This window comes from Periophthalmus magnuspinnatus, chromosome 13, assembly GCF_009829125.3.
Source record: "Periophthalmus magnuspinnatus isolate fPerMag1 chromosome 13, fPerMag1.2.pri, whole genome shotgun sequence".
In the NCBI taxonomy this organism is placed as follows: domain Eukaryota; kingdom Metazoa; phylum Chordata; class Actinopteri; order Gobiiformes; family Gobiidae; genus Periophthalmus; species Periophthalmus magnuspinnatus.
In genome coordinates this window covers 109,601-128,543 of record NC_047138.1, presented here as the reverse complement: position 1 = coordinate 128,543, position 18,943 = coordinate 109,601, and the positions used below count along the sequence as shown (strand labels likewise).

At 42.9% G+C, this 18,943-nt stretch overlaps 1 protein-coding gene across 2 annotated transcripts in view; it reads right to left on the bottom strand.

Moving 5' to 3' along the window:
- postnb (periostin, osteoblast specific factor b) overlaps positions 1-18,520 on the bottom strand; it is a 54,282-nt gene extending 35,762 nt beyond the window's left edge. For both annotated transcript variants that reach the window (XM_055226025.1, XM_055226026.1), the window contains exons 1-2: positions 18,343-18,520; positions 13,827-13,925 (exon numbers count right to left, since the gene is read on the bottom strand). In XM_055226025.1, the coding sequence (XP_055082000.1) occupies positions 13,827-13,925; positions 18,343-18,461 (218 nt within the window). In that variant the 5' untranslated portion in view covers positions 18,462-18,520. The remainder of the gene's footprint in view (positions 1-13,826; positions 13,926-18,342) is intronic.
- Positions 18,521-18,943: the final 423 nt, after the last annotated feature.

Genomic DNA, 18,943 nt, shown 5'->3' with positions numbered 1-18,943 from the left:
ATCCCTACGGGTGCGCCCGGTCAAACTCATTTCAGCCGCTTGTATCCGTGATCTTTTCCTTTCAGTCATTACCCAGAGCTCATGACCATAGGTGAGGGTAGAACGTAGATTGAGGTAAATCCAGAGCTTTGCCTTTGGGCTCAGCTCCTTCTTCACCACAACGGACCGATACAGTGACCGCATCACTGCAGACGCTGCACCGATCCGCCTGTCGGTCTCACGCTCCATCTTTCCCTCACTCGTGAACAAGACCCTGAGATACTTGAACTCCTCCACTTGAGGCAAAGACTCACCACCCACCCGGAGAGAGCAAGCCACCTTTTTCGAGTCGAGAACCATGGCCTCAGATTTGGAGGAGCTGATTCTCATCCCAGCCGCTTCACACTCGGCTGTAAACTGCCCCAGTTATATATACAGTCTGTGGTTGGGGGTCCACCACCATACCAGCTTGTCAAAGCCTCATCAGATCTCAGAAACTAAGCCTGGTTAGCTCTTGGATGGAAATATCAGCTGCCACAGTGGGGCGCCAGTGCAAAAACTGTAGTTGTGTCCTTAAGCAAGGCACCCACATTACCTAATATGAATGTGGTGTATGTGTGAGTGTGGTGGAGGTCGGAGGGGCCGATTGTGCAGATTGGCAAACTCACTTGTCAGTCTGTCTGTCAGTCTACCCAGGGCAGCCGTGACTACAAAAAAACTCTTACCACCACAGAGTGTGGAGTGAATAATCCCAGGTAGTGCTTTAGGTGACCTGCTCATTTCTGTGGAGACAATGTTCCTTTGACTGAAATGTCTATCTTACATTTATTCTTTTACAGGTGTCATTGCTCTTTGGAAAAAGATGTATTCTTATGTAGCGGGATTGCCTGTCCACAGATCTGACCTGACTTTGATAAGTTTTATTATCGATTAGTATCTGATTTTACATACTTCACACAACCCTAGTTCATGCAGATAAGATCAGTTTCATAAATCAATAATATATTTCCATAAATACAAAGTTGTCTCCCTCATCACAGATTGGATCTCGGTGCTACTCGTGTTTGTTTTGGCAGCGTTAGCGGTGAACGCTGGAGGTGCTTGTTAAAAGTGCAGCTGCTGGATATAAACCTCATTTTCACCTCACAGTAACCAGGTCCGGACATGTCCTACAGATACGGCTTTAAAAACACGGTTTTAAAAACACATGCCACGACCTCCAGATACAGAGCGGCAATAAAAGTCTTCAAGGAAAACATGTAACAGAATGTGCTAAAAGACAGAGGGAGAACAGAGGGAGCAGAGGGAGAGAGAACAGACAAAGAGAGGGAGAGAGAACAGAGAGAGAAGAGAGGGAGAGAGAACAGAGAGAGAGAACAGAGGGAGAGAAAACAGACGGAGAACAGAGGGAGAGAGAACAGACGGAGAAGAGAGGGAGAGAGAACAGAGAGAGAGAACAGAGGGAGAGAGAACAGACGGAGAATAGAGGGAGAGAGAATAGAGGCAGAGAACAGAGGGAGAGAGAATAGAGGCAGAGAACAGAGAGGCAGAGAGAACAGAGAGAGAGAACAGAGGGAGAGAGAATAGAGAGGCAGAGAGAATAGAGGCAGAGAGAATAGAGGCAGTGTTAAGAAGAATGATGTAAAAGAAAAAAGAAAAAAAGCTTCAAATTTTTGAGTGGTGTCATTTAAAATATTAATGATTCAATTAAGTATTATTATGTGACGCTTTCATGCATAGATTAATAACATATAAGAAACTGTGATTTTGAAGCCCATTTTCTCATTTTCTGCATTTTTTTAAAGGTACACTATGTAACTTTTCTGGTGAGGGTGCATCACTTGTTGCTTAGGATTGTATTGGTGTAGAATGTTCTACAGTATGACACTAAAGACTGAAAAGCATGCATTGTTATTGTGAGCGGGCTTGCCTCTCCATAAATCTGATCTATAACTTGGCCTGTTGGTCGTCATGAAGACGTGTCTGTGTAATGGCTCAGTCGTCCTGGTCTGATCCATAGTGAAAGACACATTCAGAGTTGTATGTTAATGGTGACTCAGACACATTACACACTTAGTGTAGCTCAATAGACCTCAGACTGTAAACAAAAGCTGTTTCCAGTTTCAGTGTTAGCGCCCCCTTCAGACAGATATAAGGCAGTGTCCAGCAGGAATCTGACCACAACTGAAAAAGTGACTTGGACGAGCAGCCAAACGTCTTCAGTCCTACGACGATTTGTCCAGTGACAGATTAAATTTTTGACTTTTATCATGGAGATAGATAGCATTAATGCCATAGCGTGAAACATTCATAACAATGCAATCTCCATGGAGACAAGCAGGTATCAAACCTTCCTCCCTCCATTAACATCTCACTTAAAAACCTGAGTTCTGAATTGGATTTTAAAGACACATTAAGCTAATATTCATCTATAAAGATTTGACAGATTTGGGTGATTTTCAAAGTAATACCATCTCAACTCTCAAATTAATTCTTCGAGAAGTGTTAGAGATATTTGTTTTCTTTTTGGCTTCCTAACCTTAAAGTAGATGAAGATTGATTTATTTGATTTGATGCAGCAGAAGGCTTCAGACAATGACTCTGCGGAGCTCTATATAAAACAGATGTGATGGTGATTCTGTTCATCTCACAGTGGTAATGTGCTCCTTCATGTGGCTCTCTGACTCAGCTGTTAACTGTCACACTCATTTAGCTTAACACAATATAAAGCTGTATGTTTATGATGAGTGGAGTCTGTTTGTCTTGTTGATCTCCTTATCGGCTCATGAAGTTCATGCATATTTGTCAGTTCTCAGTGCACAGTACTCTTGAAATGATTAGGGAAAGAATAAGAGATATTTTATTATTACTAATGTAGTCAGACATTTTAGGTACAAATCTGAACAATAGAGTTAGATTTAAAATGATACAAGACGTTTTAGAAATTTAGTATTTATTAAACATATAAAGTAAAGAATACAGGAACTATATTCTAAAGGTCATTCATTATTTGTTCAAATCTCAATATATAAAGCGTAGAATTAGAAAATATTGTTAAAGATGGGGTTTTAAAGAGGGGTTATTTAATTTCTATGGGGAATTAAACAGACACTCCATAAAAGAATGTACCGACACCGTCGAGAGAGCAGCTCAGGACCCCAGTCTGCTGTTCATCTACATCTCAAAGACACTAACCACTCCTTTGAAGAGAGAGAGGGTCAGATCTGAGCCACAGAAAAGAAATGGTTTGAGAGGAGAGTTAAAGAAGATATTTGTGTTAGGGAAGACAATCCTTTCTTGAACAGGAATGGAGGCTTTAGATATAATCTCTCACTGATCTACAACGCTATTCTCAGACCCAAAGCAAACAAAAAGAGAACAATAGGAGGGCCATTAAAGGTTGAATAGTTGTTTCTAGTTTCAGTGTAATTAGCTCCTCCCTTCAGACAAATATAAGGCAGTGTCCAGCAGTAATCTGACCAGAACTGAAGAAGCGTCTTGGATGAGCAGCGAAACGTCTTCGCTCCTACAATTTGTCCAGTGACAGATTTAACTTTTTTACTCTGGATCAGACCTGGACGACTGAGGGATTATACAGACACGTGCAACAGGAAGCACAGCTGATTAAATAAGTCTGCATCTGATTATATAGCATTTTTCTGTCAGATAATCAGGAACTGTGTGCTAGCATGCTGGTTGTTGTTAACTTTACTGTCAAGACAAAACTCAGCTCTAGTCTCTGAGCGTTTGACTTCATTGGTTGAGGTTTGGTTGGGCGAGTTTTAAGACCGTTTGACTTTCCATTGGTCGATAAGTTTGAATATGTTCATCCTAATGACAGATTTGGTGAGATTTGGTGAATCGGGGCTTTTTGGATGATGTTTAAACTCATGTTTAAAGAACTAGCAGCAACAGGAGCTTTGGTTTATTAATTTTTGTGTAGTATCAAATACTATCTATACTAAATACTATAAATAGTATTAAATACTAATTTGTATCGTTTGTGTGTAAAATGTACCATAGAAGTCCATACACTGCAATTTTTCCCCATGGAAACATAAAACATGCATTTTTACATATGAACATTTCTAACTGAGCTCCTCACATTTCTGAACATGTCCAGGCTTTGGCAAAACCCCAGGGGAATATGTCCATGACGATTATATAACAATAGTGCTGAAGTAGTGAACAACAGTATATGTCAGTAAAAATAAATATACTAAATATTTATAATGTATAAAAGGTGGTGTCATTAATAACAATTAATAACACAACCATCATGGTACTGGTATGTCCCATAACACTGGTATGTCCCATAACACTGGTATGTCCCATAACACTGGTATGTCCCATAACACTGGTATATCCCATAACACTGGTATATCCCATAACACTGGTATGTCCCATAACACTGGTATGTCCCATAACACTGGTATGTCCCATAACACTGGTATATCCCATAACACTGGTAAATCCCATAACACTGGTATGTCCCATAACACTGGTATATCCCATAACACTGGTATATCCCATAACACTGGTATGTCCCATAACACTGGTATATCCCATAACACTGGTATATCCCATAACACTGATATATCCCATAACACTGGTATATCCCATAACACTGGTATGTCCCATAACACTGGTATATCCCATAACACTGGTATATCCCATAACACTGGTATATCCCATAACACTGGTATATCCCATAACACTGGTATATCCCATAACACTGGTATGTCCCATAACACTGGTATATCCCATAACACTGGTATATCCCATAACACTGATATATCCCATAACACTGGTATATCCCATAACACTGGTATGTCCCATAACACTGGTATATCCCATAACACTGGTATGTCCCATAACACTGGTATATCCCATAACACTGGTATGTCCCATAACACTGGTATGTCCCATAACACTGGTATATCCCGTAACACTGGTATATCCCATAACACTGGTATATCCCGTAACACTGGTAAAACAGTTACCTCACTACCTGCTGTTGTAACTTGCCTCACACGTCTCCAAATATTACTCTTGGGCTGACACGAGACAATTATCCTGAACTGATTTGGAGCCCAAAGCTTCAGGCTGTTGACAGGGAAGACAAGCCAGAGACACCAAGTTCACAGAGGGGAGAGAGAGGGGCTTCCAGCAGCTGTAGCTCCAGGCAGAGGTGATCGGAGCTGGGGAAGCACGGATGAGATCACAGCGTCTGATGGAGCAGAGTCAGCACATCTGACCGGGGCTCATAATTCTCCCATAGTTTGAAGGAGTTTGAATTTGGCAAATGGATTGGAAAACTCTGGAGTCATCAGCCAACAATAAAATCTGTGAGCTCCTTCCGCCGATGCCACGTACATGTTTATTATTATATGCTCATTGTGAGTTTACAGATGGTAATCAGAAAAGTCTGTTAGTTTAATATCAACTTTGGTGCAGAAAATTGTTAACATTAATTAAGGTGCACTAAGTAACTTTTGTGGTCGAGGGTTTGCCGGCTGCTTGTCTCCATGGAGACGTTATTGTATTGACTGGGATGTTTCAGAGTATTATCTTTTAAAGTTTTCTTTTATTGCTTAAAATACCTTGAAAAGCATGTATGCATAGATAGATAGATAGATAGATAGATAGATAGATAGATAGATAGATAGATAGATAGATAGATAGATAGATAGATAGATAGATAGATAGATAGATAGATAGATAGATAGATAAAAACTTTATTAATCTCCAATGGAGAAATTCAGGTGTCCGGCAGCAAACATACACTTGCACAAACACACACAATAATAACAGTAAAAACAATAAAATATTACTAACAATAGTATAAAGTACTCATCGTATAGAAGTCACAGTTCATATCAGGCAGATCTGTTAAACAGCCTGATAGCTGAAGGGACAAACGACCTCGAAAAGCGCACTGTCCTGCAGCTCAGTGAGAGGAACCTGTTACTCCGTGAGCATACTGTGAGCGGGATCAGCTCTCCATAGATCTGACTGGTAACCTGGTCTCCAAGGAGATAGATTAGTTTAATACCTTACTCTGGAACCTTTAATTAAGTTTTATTTTATTTAATACAGACATGTTGTCTGTATTGTTGTTTTGTCCATATAATAATCATTTGGTGAAGAAGTGGTGCATTGAATAGTGTCTACAAACACAAACAAAAACACAAAACAAAAACATAAAGGAGCACAACAAAAGTAACATATGCACAGAATTAATCCTTCAGAGTGTGTAGACACGGACTTTTAACACTACACGGGACTGTTCACGTGTGACATGGACTTTTAACACTACACGGGACTGTTCACGTGTGACACGGACTTTTAAAACTACACGGGACTGTTCACGTGTGACACGGACTTTTAAAACTACACGGGACTGTTCACGTGTGACACGGACTTTTAAAACTACACGGGACTGTTCACGTGTGACATGGACTTTTAAAACTACACGGGACTGTTCACGTGTGACACGGACTTTTAAAACTACACGGGACTGTTCACATGTGACACGGACTTTTAAAACTAGTCATGTCCCACTTACACATCACCTCAGCACAGGCTCGTCAAACAACACTTAATTTCAGGAGCATTTAAATCAATAAGCAGCTCTGCACTCACAGTTAAGAGCAGGAGGCTAAGTTCGCACATACTGTTAAAATAAAAAATAAAAATGCTATTTAAAAAAAAAAAAAAAAATGTCACCAAAATGACGCTATGTGAGCTTAAACCAGTCTGTCCAATAACTTGTACAATGTCACTGTTCCATGTAAGACACCAACCAGACAATAACAAAACAAACTATTCTTTGAACATAAAGTAAACAGAACATTTGCATTTTTGACAATAGTCTAAACAACAGCAAATAACTGAAAATGCGGCGCAGCTGAGATTGAACGAACTTTAGTGAAGTTTTAACTGAGGTGACTTCAATGCGCCAATTCAATTATTAACATTATTAAGTCACTTTTACATTGTGGAGCTCCGTCTCCCTGCGTGCCGCTGAGCTGTTTTTTAAACACACCGTAGCTTTAAGGGTCCAGTCGTACAACAACAGAACAATCAGCAGCATTTCTCAGAAGCTGTGAGCCACGGGTACCGTTCATAGTGACTGGTTTGGAAATGACAAAAAACCCTTTTCCTCGTTGGGACAGGTTAGCTAGCGCAGGGGTTGGCCGACCTCTTGTCATAATATCCAGCTTTTCGTGAAAGGCCCGTCTTGAAAATGGCTCTAGCAGAGCTTATTATCCAATCACAGGACATGAACATGTCCAGTTTGCGTAGGACCTTCTAGCTGGCCCTGAAATGCAGAATCGAGATCTGATTGGCTGTTGAAACTGACTGTCTGTGTCTTACAGTGGGTGGGGCCTGCTCTGTTTAAGGCCCCAGGAAAATGAAAGCTGCCTGACAACACAAGCAGCTGAAATATAATTGGATAAAAACTCTACCACAATAAACAACATTGGAAGTCACTCAACGAAGTGGAATTAACATGACGTAAAGAGAACAGAAAATAGAAAAATTATGAAATTAAAATAAATTAACTTTTCTGATTATTTCACTACACTCATCTCTTTCCTGAAGCTAGCTGCTATTGTATTTAGCCTTATTTAAAGGGCCTGTACCCAATTATTTTCCAATGTATTTGAGCAAACTACTTTCCCCAATGCAGATATATTTTATAAGTAACTCTTGAAATAAGTCTGCTGTGTGCTGTCTGCATCTAATTACAGAGTATTTTATAATATATAGGTAATGCAGAAGTGCGTTTTAGCATGCTAGTTGTTGTTAAACTCCGCTCTGGTCTTTTATAAACTCCTCATAGTGAATAGTTATGATGCTCTGAAAGCATAAAGTGAGTGAGGAATAACTCTGGACCACTGCAAACTGTTAAAAATGAACTACTTCTGTTTTTCATGTTTTGAAACAGTAAAAATCAGGCTCAGTACCTTTGTTTACCTTTGTGTACTCTATACTCTATTGTAAAGTGTACTCTATACTCTATTGTAAAGTGTACTCTATACTCTGTTGATAAAGTGTACTCTATACTCTATTGTAAAGTGTACTCTATACTCTATTGTAAAGTGTACTCTATACTCTATTGTAAAGTGTACTCTATACTCTATTGTAAAGTGTACTCTATACTCTGTTGTAAAGTGTACTCTATACTCTGTTGTAAAGTGTACTCTATACTCTGTTGTAAAGTGTACTCTATACTCTATTGTAAAGTGTACTCTATACTCTATTGTAAAGTGTACTCTATACTCTATTGTAAAGTGTACTCTATACTCTATTGTAAAGTGTACTCTATACTCTATTGTAAAGTGTACTCTATACTCTATTGTAAAGTGTACTCTATACTCTATTGTAAAGTGTACTCTATACTCTATTGTAAAGTGTACTCTATACTCTGTTGTAAAGTGTACTCTATACTCTATTGTAAAGTGTACTCTATACTCTATTGTAAAGTGTACTCTATACTCTATTGTAAAGTGTACTCTATATTCTGTTGTAAAGTGTACTCTATACTCTGTTGATAAAGTGTACTCTATACTCTATTGTAAAGTGTACTCTATACTCTATTGTAAAGTGTACTCTATACTCTATTGTAAAGTGTACTCTATATTCTGTTGTAAAGTGTACTCTATACTCTGTTGATAAAGTGTACTCTATACTCTATTGTAAAGTGTACTCTATACTCTGTTGATAAAGTGTACTCTATACTCTGTTGATAAAGTGTACTCTATACTCTGTTGATAAAGTGTACTCTATACTCTGTTGATAAAGTGTACTCTATACTCTGTTGATAAAGTGTACTCTATACTCTGTTGTAAAGTGTACTCTATACTCTGTTGTAAAGTGTACTCTATACTCTATTGTAAAGTGTACTCTATACTCTATTGTAAAGTGTACTCTATACTCTATTGTAAAGTGTACTCTATACTCTATTGTAAAGTGTACTCTATACTCTGTTGTAAAGTGTACTCTATACTCTGTTGTAAAGTGTACTCTATACTCTGTTGTAAAGTGTACTCTATACTCTATTGTAAAGTGTACTCTATACTCTATTGTAAAGTGTACTCTATACTCTATTGTAAAGTGTACTCTATACTCTGTTGTAAAGTGTACTCTATACTCTGTTGTAAAGTGTACTCTATACTCTGTTGATAAAGTGTACTCTATACTCTGTTGATAAAGTGTACTCTATACTCTGTTGATAAAGTGTACTCTATACTCTGTTGATAAAGTGTACTCTATACTCTGTTGATAAAGTGTACTCTATACTCTGTTGATAAAGTGTACTCTATACTCTGTTGATAAAGTGTACTCTATACTCATACTAATACATATTTCATTTTATGTTGTACAAAGACGTACGATGTGTTTGGCTCAGGTCTGGTTTACATTAAGTCTCTATTGGCAGTAAAGTTGAGATAATGTTTGTGTCAGAGCTGGAGGAGAGCAGGGGGAGAGCAGGGGGACAGCAGGGGGAGAGCAGGAGGAGAGCAGGAGGAGAGCAGGAGGAGAGCAGGGGGAGAGCACGGGGAGAGCAGGGGGAGAGCAGGAGGAGAGCAGGGGGAGAGCAGGGGGAGAGCAGGAGGACAGCAGGGGGAGAGCAGGGGGAGAGCAGGAGGAGAGCAGGAGGAGAGCAGGGGGAGAGCAGGAGGAGAGCAGGGGGAGAGCTGGAGGAGAGCAGGAGGAGAGCAGGGGGAGAGCAGGGGGAGAGCAGGAGGAGAGCAGGGGGAGAGCAGGGGGAGAGCAGGAGGAGAGCTGGAGGAGAGCAGGGGGAGAGCTGGAGGAGAGCAGGAGGAGAGCAGGGGGAGAGCAGGGGGAGAGCAGGGGGAGAGCAGGGGGAGAGCAGGGGGAGAGCTGGAGGAGAGCAGGAGGAGAGCAGGGGGAGAGCAGGGGGAGAGCAGGGGGAGAGCAGGGGGAGAGCAGGGGGAGAGCAGGGGGAGAATGGCCGTGGCGTTGGTCCACATGTGAACACAAAAGTGCTGAGGAGGCGGAACAATGAGGCAACCAGGACCCTGTCTGAAGCTATTCAACTCAAGGCTTTTCCATTCACAAAGTACAGTTGGGTTTTATGGCTGGGAGGGTTGCTATGGTAACCCGTCGCGGGCTCCCCCAGGTTCTGCATGCCAAACTTTATAGAATCATTTTGAGGGTTTTTTTGAGCATTCGATTTGAAGATTCAGAGGTGGAATTCGAATAGCAGATGTGTGTTTTTGTGGAAAAAGGAGTTAGAGGAGATAAAAAAGAGGAGAGGACTCAAAGGAGGCTGCGAGGGTTTGAGGGCTAAATGTGGCCCATCTTTTGTATTGGAAAGTGGTTTAAGCGGCTGTATTATGCTAAATCTTTGGAGCTTTCTACCATGATATTATTTTGTTCCCTCATCAGGAGACCGGGGCTGGCTGTCACCCTTTTTTCATCTAATTCAGACTGGGGGATATGGCAAAAAAAAAAAAAACTATGAAGAGATCAGCAGTGACTGAATGTTTTTAGTTCTATCTGTAAAGGCCGATATCTCTGAACGGCTAACGGTTTAGGGTAGATACTAATCGAAACTAAAACTAGTATTGAAACTAGATGCTCATTTGAGCAGGTATCGATATTAAAAAGGTCAAATAATTATAATGATGTTGAGCTGACATTCCACGTCGCTACAGCCAGATGCTGTGTCTGTGGACTGGGTCGTTGAGACACCCGTCTTCGAACGCTGCCCAGTCCTCTTCTCACCCGACCCCTATGAGACCCTCTGCGGGTGGTGAGCCCACAGGAGGGCGTACTCACGTCGTCCTTTCGGGCTGAGCCTGGCCGGGCCCCATAGGCGAAGGCCCGGCCACCGGGCACTCGCATTCGAGCCCCAACCCCAGGCCTGGCTCCAGGGTGGGGCCCGGGCTGCGCCACACCGGGCGACGTCACGGTCCTTGTTATGTTACTCATCATTGGGGTATTGGGAACTGCTCTTTGTCTGACCTGTCACCTAGGACCTGTTTGCCATGGGAGACCCTACCAGAGGCATAATGCCCCAGGCAACATAGCTCCTAGGATAATTCGGGTACACAAACTCCCCCACCACGATAAGGTGGCAGTTCAAGGGAGAGTCCACGTCGAGAGGAGCCAGTTGAGGTGGCTCGGGCATCTATTCTGGATGCCTCCTGGATGCTTCCTCAGGGAGGTGTTCCGAGCATGCCTTTTCAGTACAGATAGGTGAACTATCATCCTCTACTGCTTCCCTGTTTTGTGGAGTACCCCAGGGTTCCATTCTTGGGCCTGTCCTGTTTTCACTCTATACGCTGCCCCTGGGGTCAATTATAGCCAAGTACAAGCTTTCGTTCCACTGCAGATGATGTTCAGATTTATTTACCTGTAATGTCAAGGAAACATGACACACTTGAATCGTTGTTCGATTGTATTGCAGATATCAAGCTGTGGCTAGGACAAAATTTTCTTCACTTAATATGAAGAAAAAACAGAATATATTTTGTTTGGTGATTCTGCCCCTTAAATCTTGGCTCACTGACCTCAAGGCTCAGACCAACTGCTAAAAACACTTTGACAAAAACAATTTGACAAACAAATTGACAGCGTGGTCAGAGCAAGCTTTTTTTCAACTACGTCTTTTGACAAAAGTCAAGCCATTTTTAAATCGCAACAATCTTGAGAAAACGATTCATGCTTTTATCAGCTCTAGAATAGATTATTGCAGTTCACTTTATGTTGGCGTCTCTCAGTCGTCCCTGAGTCACCTCCAACTTGTGCAGAATGCAGCACGACTTTTAACTAACACATCCAGACGCCAACACATTACCCCAGTCCTTTATTCACTCCATTGGCTTCCTGTCTCTTTTAGAGTTGATTTTAAAATTTTACTTTTTGTTTTTAAAGTTCTTAATGGCCTCGCCCCGCCCTACTTGGCTGAACTGTTGGTCCGAAATCCAAACCGGGCCTTGAGATCATCAAATCAACTCCTTCTGGAAGTTCCAAAAACTAAATCCAAACACTGGGGTGATCTTCTCTGTGGCTGGGCCCAAACTCTGGAACAAACGTCCTCCTGATGTGTGCATCATTACTGACTTTGGTCTTTTTAAATCCAGGCTCAAAACATATTTATTCAGACTGGCCTTCAACACTTAGTAATGTTGTGACACATTATCATTATTTATAATTTGTTGTATTAATGTATTTTATTTTATTCTCCTATTTTACTGTTTTAGTATGATTTTAACTTGTTTTAATTTGATTTTACTGGATAGCACTTTGGTCACCTTGAGTGTTGTAAAGTGCTCTACAAATAAACGTTGGTTGATTGATTGATTGATTGACTCCCAACGGGAGGAGGCCCCGGGGAAAACCCAGGACACGCTGGAGGGACTATGTCTCTCGGCTGGACTGGGAACACCTCGGGATCCTCCTGGAAGAGCTGGAGCTGTATCTTTCACAAGTCTAAGATGCGTAGGCTATTGTACACCCATGGACCACTATGAACCTACTGGACCAAACCGGGACTAAAAAAGGATTAAATCAGGACTAAACCAGGACTAAACCAGGATTAAACCAGGATTAAACCAGGACTAAACCAGGATTAAACCAGGACTAAACCAGGACTAAACCAGGACTAAATCAGGACTAAACCAGGACTAAACCAGGATTAAACCAGGACTAAATCAGGACTAAACCAGGACCATGGACCACTATGAATCTACTGGACCAAACCAGGACTAAACCAGGATTAAACCAGGACTAAACCAGGACTAAACCAGGATTAAACCAGGACTAAACCAGGACTAAACCAGGATTAAACCAGGACTAAACCAGGACTAAACCAGGATTAAACCAGGACTAAACCAGGACTAAACCAGGACTAAACCAGGACTAAACCAGGATTAAACCAGGACTAAACCAGGACTAAACCAGGATTAAACCAGGACTAAACCAGGACTAAACCAGGACTAAACCAGGACTAAACCAGGACTAAACCAGGACCAAACCAGGACTAAACCAGGATTAAACCAGGACTAAACCAGGACTAAACCAGGATTAAACCAGGACTAAACCAGGACTAAACCAGGATTAAACCAGGACTAAACCAGGACTAAACCAGGACTAAACCAGGACTAAACCAGGATTAAACCAGGACTAAACCAGGACTAAACCAGGATTAAACCAGGACTAAACCAGGACTAAACCAGGACTAAACCAGGATTAAACCAGGACTAAACCAGGATTAAACCAGGACTAAACCAGGACTAAACCAGGACTAAACCAGAACTAAACCAGGATTAAAGCAGGACTAAACCAGGACTAAACCAGGGCTAAACCAGAACTAAACCAGGACCAAACCAGGACCAAACAGGACCATGGACCACTATGAATCTACTGGACACTGGGGGATCACACAGATGTAAGACACATGGGAATAGAACAAAAATACTACCATTTAATTTGGAAAATCCCATTCTAACCCTAAAGAAAGAGTGTTTTTATTATCATTGTGGTATCAGAATCAGTTTTGACTATCAAGTCTATTCCTTAGAATTGAGTTGGAAATTTTAATTTAAACTGGGACTAAACCCAGAACTAAACCTGGAATAAACTACAAAAGTCTCCATCAGGACTAAACTGGTCTCAAACCCACCAACCAAAAACAAGCATGAACATAACCTTAAACATCCCGCAGTGCTGGCCTCGAGGCGACAGAGCACGATTTAAAGAGAAAGAGATTATATAACACACTTTGACTAAATGTCACATATTTGGATCATCTTTCTGCTTTATGAATTACGACATCAGTCGAGTTGAGACAGAAGAGGAACACTTACGCCTTCTTGCCACAGATGGCGCCCTTGTACCAGTTGCGGCAGGTGCTGAAGTACTTCTTCTTGGTGCCCATGACCTGCTGCAGGGCGCACATGTTGGGCCTGAAAGGAGAGGACAGCCACAGTTACACCACTAGGGGGAGATGGTACACAGAACAGTCAGAGGAGGAGGTGCAGAGGAGGCACAGAGGAGGCACAGAGGAGGCACAGAGGAGGAGACACAGAGGAGGAGACACAGAGGAGGAGACAAAGAGGAGATACAGAGGAGACACAGAGGAGATACAGAGGAGGAGACACAGAGGAGATACAGAGGAGGAGACAGAGGAGACACAGAGGAGATGCAGAGGAGATACAGAGGAGGCACAGAGGAGGCACAGAGGAGGCACAGAGGAGATACAGAGGAGGCACAGAGGAGATGCAGAAGAGGAGGCACAGAGGAGACACAGAGGAGACACAGAGGAGATGCAGAGGAGATGCAGAAGAGGAGGCACAGAGGAGACGCAGAGGAGATGCAGAGGAGATGCAGAAGAGGAGGCACAGAGGAGGAGGCACAGAGGAGGAGGCACAGAGGAGACACAGAGGAGATACACAGGAGGAGACACAGAGGAGATGCAGAGGAGATGCAGAGAAGGCACAGAGGAGACACAGAGGAGATACAGAGGAGATGCAGAGGAGATGCAGAAGAGGAGGCACAGAGGAGACGCAGAGGAGATGCAGAGGAGATGCAGAAGAGGAGGCACAGAGGAGGAGGCACAGAGGAGGAGACACAGAGGAGACACAGAGTAGGAGGAACAGAGGAGACACAGAGGAGATACAGAGGAGGAGGCACAGAGGAGATACAGAGGAGGCACAGAGGAGATACAGAGGAGGCACAGAGGAGATGCAGAAGAGGAGGCACAGAGGAGACACAGAGGAGACACAGAGGAGATGCAGAGGAGATGCAGAAGAGGAGGCACAGAGGAGACGCAGAGGAGATGCAGAGGAGATGCAGAAGAGGAGGCACAGAGGAGGAGGCACAGAGGAGGAGGCACAGAGGAGACACAGAGGAGATACAGAGGAGGAGACACAGAGGAGACACAGAGTAGGAGGCACAGAGGAGACACAGAGGAGATACAGAGGAGGAGGCACAGAGGAGATACAGAGGAGGCACAGAGGAGATACAGAGGAGGCACAGAGGAGATACAGAGGAGATGCAGAGGAGGCACAGAGGAGATACAGAGGAGGCACAGAGGAGACACAGAGGAGGCACAGAGGAGACACAGAGGAGATACAGAGGAGGAGACACAGAGGAGACACAGAGGAGGAGGCACAGAGGAGACACAGAGGAGATACAGAGGAGGAGGCACAGAGGAGATACAGAGGAGATGCAGAGGAGATGCAGAGAAGGCACAGAGGAGACACAGAGGAGATACAGAGGAGGAGGCACAGAGGAGACACAGAGGAGGCACAGAGGAGATACAGAGGAGGCACAGAGGAGATACAGAGGAGATGCAGAGGAGGCACAGAGGAGATACAGAGGAGGCACAGAGGAGACACAGAGGAGGCACAGAGGAGACACAGAGGAGATACAGAGGAGGAGACACAGAGGAGACACAGAGGAGGAGGCACAGAGGAGACACAGAGGAGATACAGAGGAGGAGGCACAGAGGAGATGCAGAGGAGATGCAGAGAAGGCACAGAGGAGACACAGAGGAGATACAGAGGAGGAGGCACAGAGGAGACACAGAGGAGGAGACACAGAGCAGGAGACACAGAGGAGACACAGAGGAGGAGACACAGAGGAGATACAGAGGAGGAGACACAGAGGAGATACAGAGGAGGAGACACAGAGGAGGAGACACAGAGGAGGAGGAGACACAGAGGAGACACAGAGGAGACACAGAGGAGGAGGCACAGAGGAGACACAGAGGAGATACAGAGGAGGAGGCACAGAGGAGATGCAGAGGAGATGCAGAGAAGGCACAGAGGAGACACAGAGGAGATACAGAGGAGGAGGCACAGAGGAGACACAGAGGAGGAGACACAGAGCAGGAGACACAGAGGAGACACAGAGGAGGAGACACAGAGGAGATACAGAGGAGGAGACACAGAGGAGATACAGAGGAGGAGACACAGAGGAGGAGACACAGAGGAGGAGGAGACACAGAGGAGGAGACACAGAGGAGATACAGAGGAGGAGACACAGAGGAGGAGGAGACACAGAGGAGGAGACACAGAGGAGATACAGAGGAGGAGACACAGAGCAGGAGACACAGAGGAGGAGACACAGAGGAGATACAGAGGATGAGGCACAGAGGAGACACAGAGGAGGAGACACAGAGGAGGAGACACAGAGGAGACACAGAGCAGGAGACACAGAGGAGGAGACACAGGGGAGGAGGAGACACAGAGGAGGAGACACAGAGGAGATACAGAGGAGGAGACACAGAGGAGGAGGAGACACAGAGGAGGAGGAGACACAGAGGAGGAGACACAGAGGAGGAGACACAGAGGAGACACAGAGGAGGAGACACAGAGGAGACACAGAGGAGGAGACACAGAGGAGACACAGAGGAGGAGGAGACACAGAGGAGGAGGAGACACAGAGGAGGAGACACAGAGGAGGAGACACAGAGGAGGAGACACAGAGGAGACACAGAGGAGGAGACACAGAGGAGACACAGAGGAGGAGACACAGAGGAGACACAGAGGAGGAGACACAGAGGAGACACAGAGGAGGAGACACAGAGGAGATACAGAGGAGGAGGCACAGAGGAGGAGGAGACACAGAGGAGACACAGAGCAGGAGACACAGAGGAGGAGACACAGGGGAGGAGGAGACACAGAGGAGGAGACACAGAGGAGATACAGAGGAGGAGACACAGAGGAGGAGGAGACACAGAGGAGGAGGAGACACAGAGGAGGAGACACAGAGGAGACACAGAGGAGGAGACACAGAGGAGACACAGAGGAGGAGACACAGAGGAGACACAGAGGAGGAGACACAGAGGAGATACAGAGGAGGAGGCACAGAGGAGACACAGAGGAGGTGGTGGAGTAAACAGTGATAATGTATTCAGTGTGGAGAGATGTGAAGAATCACTGGGCTCCAGTCTGAGCTGAGATCAAATCAAAATGAGGAGTGAAAAGAAAAGAAAGAACAAAACATTACAAATTTCAGTGTTTCTAAAATGCAAATTCCCTTCATTAAAGCTACAGTGTGTAACTTTTTGGAGGTGCTTCATAAAGTAAATTAAAACAATGCTTTGGAACATTACAGCTAAAGGAACATTTCCATGGAAACAAGAGTCAGGTTTGTGGGGATGTAAGCCTGCACACAGTTTTGAGTTATTTATGTGTACCATTTTATTTTTTACAAAACAAAAAAAAAGTTACACACTGTGGCTTTAAACCATTTTCTAAAAATCAGTTGATTTGAGATACATGTAAAAAAAAACATGGACATGAATCCTCCAAACACTTAAAATCACCTTTATATTCTAATAATATGGGCAAATGTACTATACTTTTAACAGCTTGTAGAAACAACACAGCGTAATGAGAGTAACATGTAATCAACCCATAAATGTGGACATAACTCTATTTATCAGAGAAACCAAAAGTACTTCAACAAGAACAGTGTTACTTCATAATCATTAGGCTCCTCAAGTACACATAGTCTACATTTAACATTTCATATTTTAATAATATGACAGGAGTAAAATTTAATGTCAATAACTCCTAAAGACTAGATTATAACATGTCTGTGTAATCCCTACATACAGGTCAATTTACATACATACAACAGTTTGTCCAGCTGACAGATTTAAACTTCCTCTTTTGCTGTAGATATCACGTTATAAAGTAGATTATATCATGTTATAATGTAGATTATATCATGTTATAATGTAGATTATATCATGTTATAATGTAGATTATATCATGTTATAATGTAGATTATATCATGTTATAATGTAGATTATATCATGTTATAAAGATGTTACCGCCACAAAACCCTTTATTATTAGTCTGTCTACATCTCATCAACTACATCAAATAAAATTTATTATTATTATTATTATTATTATTATTATTATTATTATTATTATTATTATTATTATTATTATTATTATTATTATTATCTCCAAAGCGATTCACAATTCCAGAGCTGAAATGATCCAAATGATTCTAGTGAAGGTGTGTTTAAAAACACAGTGGAGCACTTCCTGTATCACCACATGATGACATCACAAGGTGGAACAGAGTGTTTTCAGTTTGAGAGAAGAGCTCAGCCTAAATGTGCACGGTATGTGTGTTAAACATATGTGAATGAAACAAAACACAAGTCCAGGTCTGTTTGTGATGAAGAAACAACATTATAACACAGATCTGAGAATAGAGTCATGTGGCTCTTTTAAAAGTATAATATTTCTCCAGCCAAAACTACTCTATAATTTAATTAAAACGTTACACTCATACAACTACTACCACCTTTGTTCAATTATACACATGTCCTGGCAGTACAAAATCCTGTTCTTACCCCTCTTTCCTGGCCCGGATGCGACTATGTGCCACTATCTTGTCATAGGCGGAGGAGTCCACATGATCCAGGGCACACAACACCCACAGGGCACACACCGTCAGGAAAAGCAGCTTCATCCTGGGGGAGATTCCTGTCGTCTCAGCCTCTCTCTCAGAGTGTGATGAAGCCGGAGCCGGAGGAGGACGCTTTATACTCACACGACCCCGGACGTGGGGAGGGGTCACTGGAGGATACAGGGAGGATCTCAGGGAGGAGCTGGAGGTTAGACCGGGACTTGCAGTGTGGAGGTGCAGGAGGAAAATAATTATAATACATTTTTTATTTTAATGTCATAAACTGTTTGTAAGGCTGAATCTTATACAAGTATAAAGCACATATACTAGTACACACACACACACACACACACACACACACACACACACACATAGAATAGAACACAAAGTACTACCATTTTATTTATCTTTATTTATACAAGGAACTCAATGAGACACTTGGGCTCTTTTTCATGGATGCACTGTTTAAAATACAAACAAAACAAACACCACATCCACATAATCCAGTACAGAAGTGTACACCACATAATCCAGCACAGAGGTGT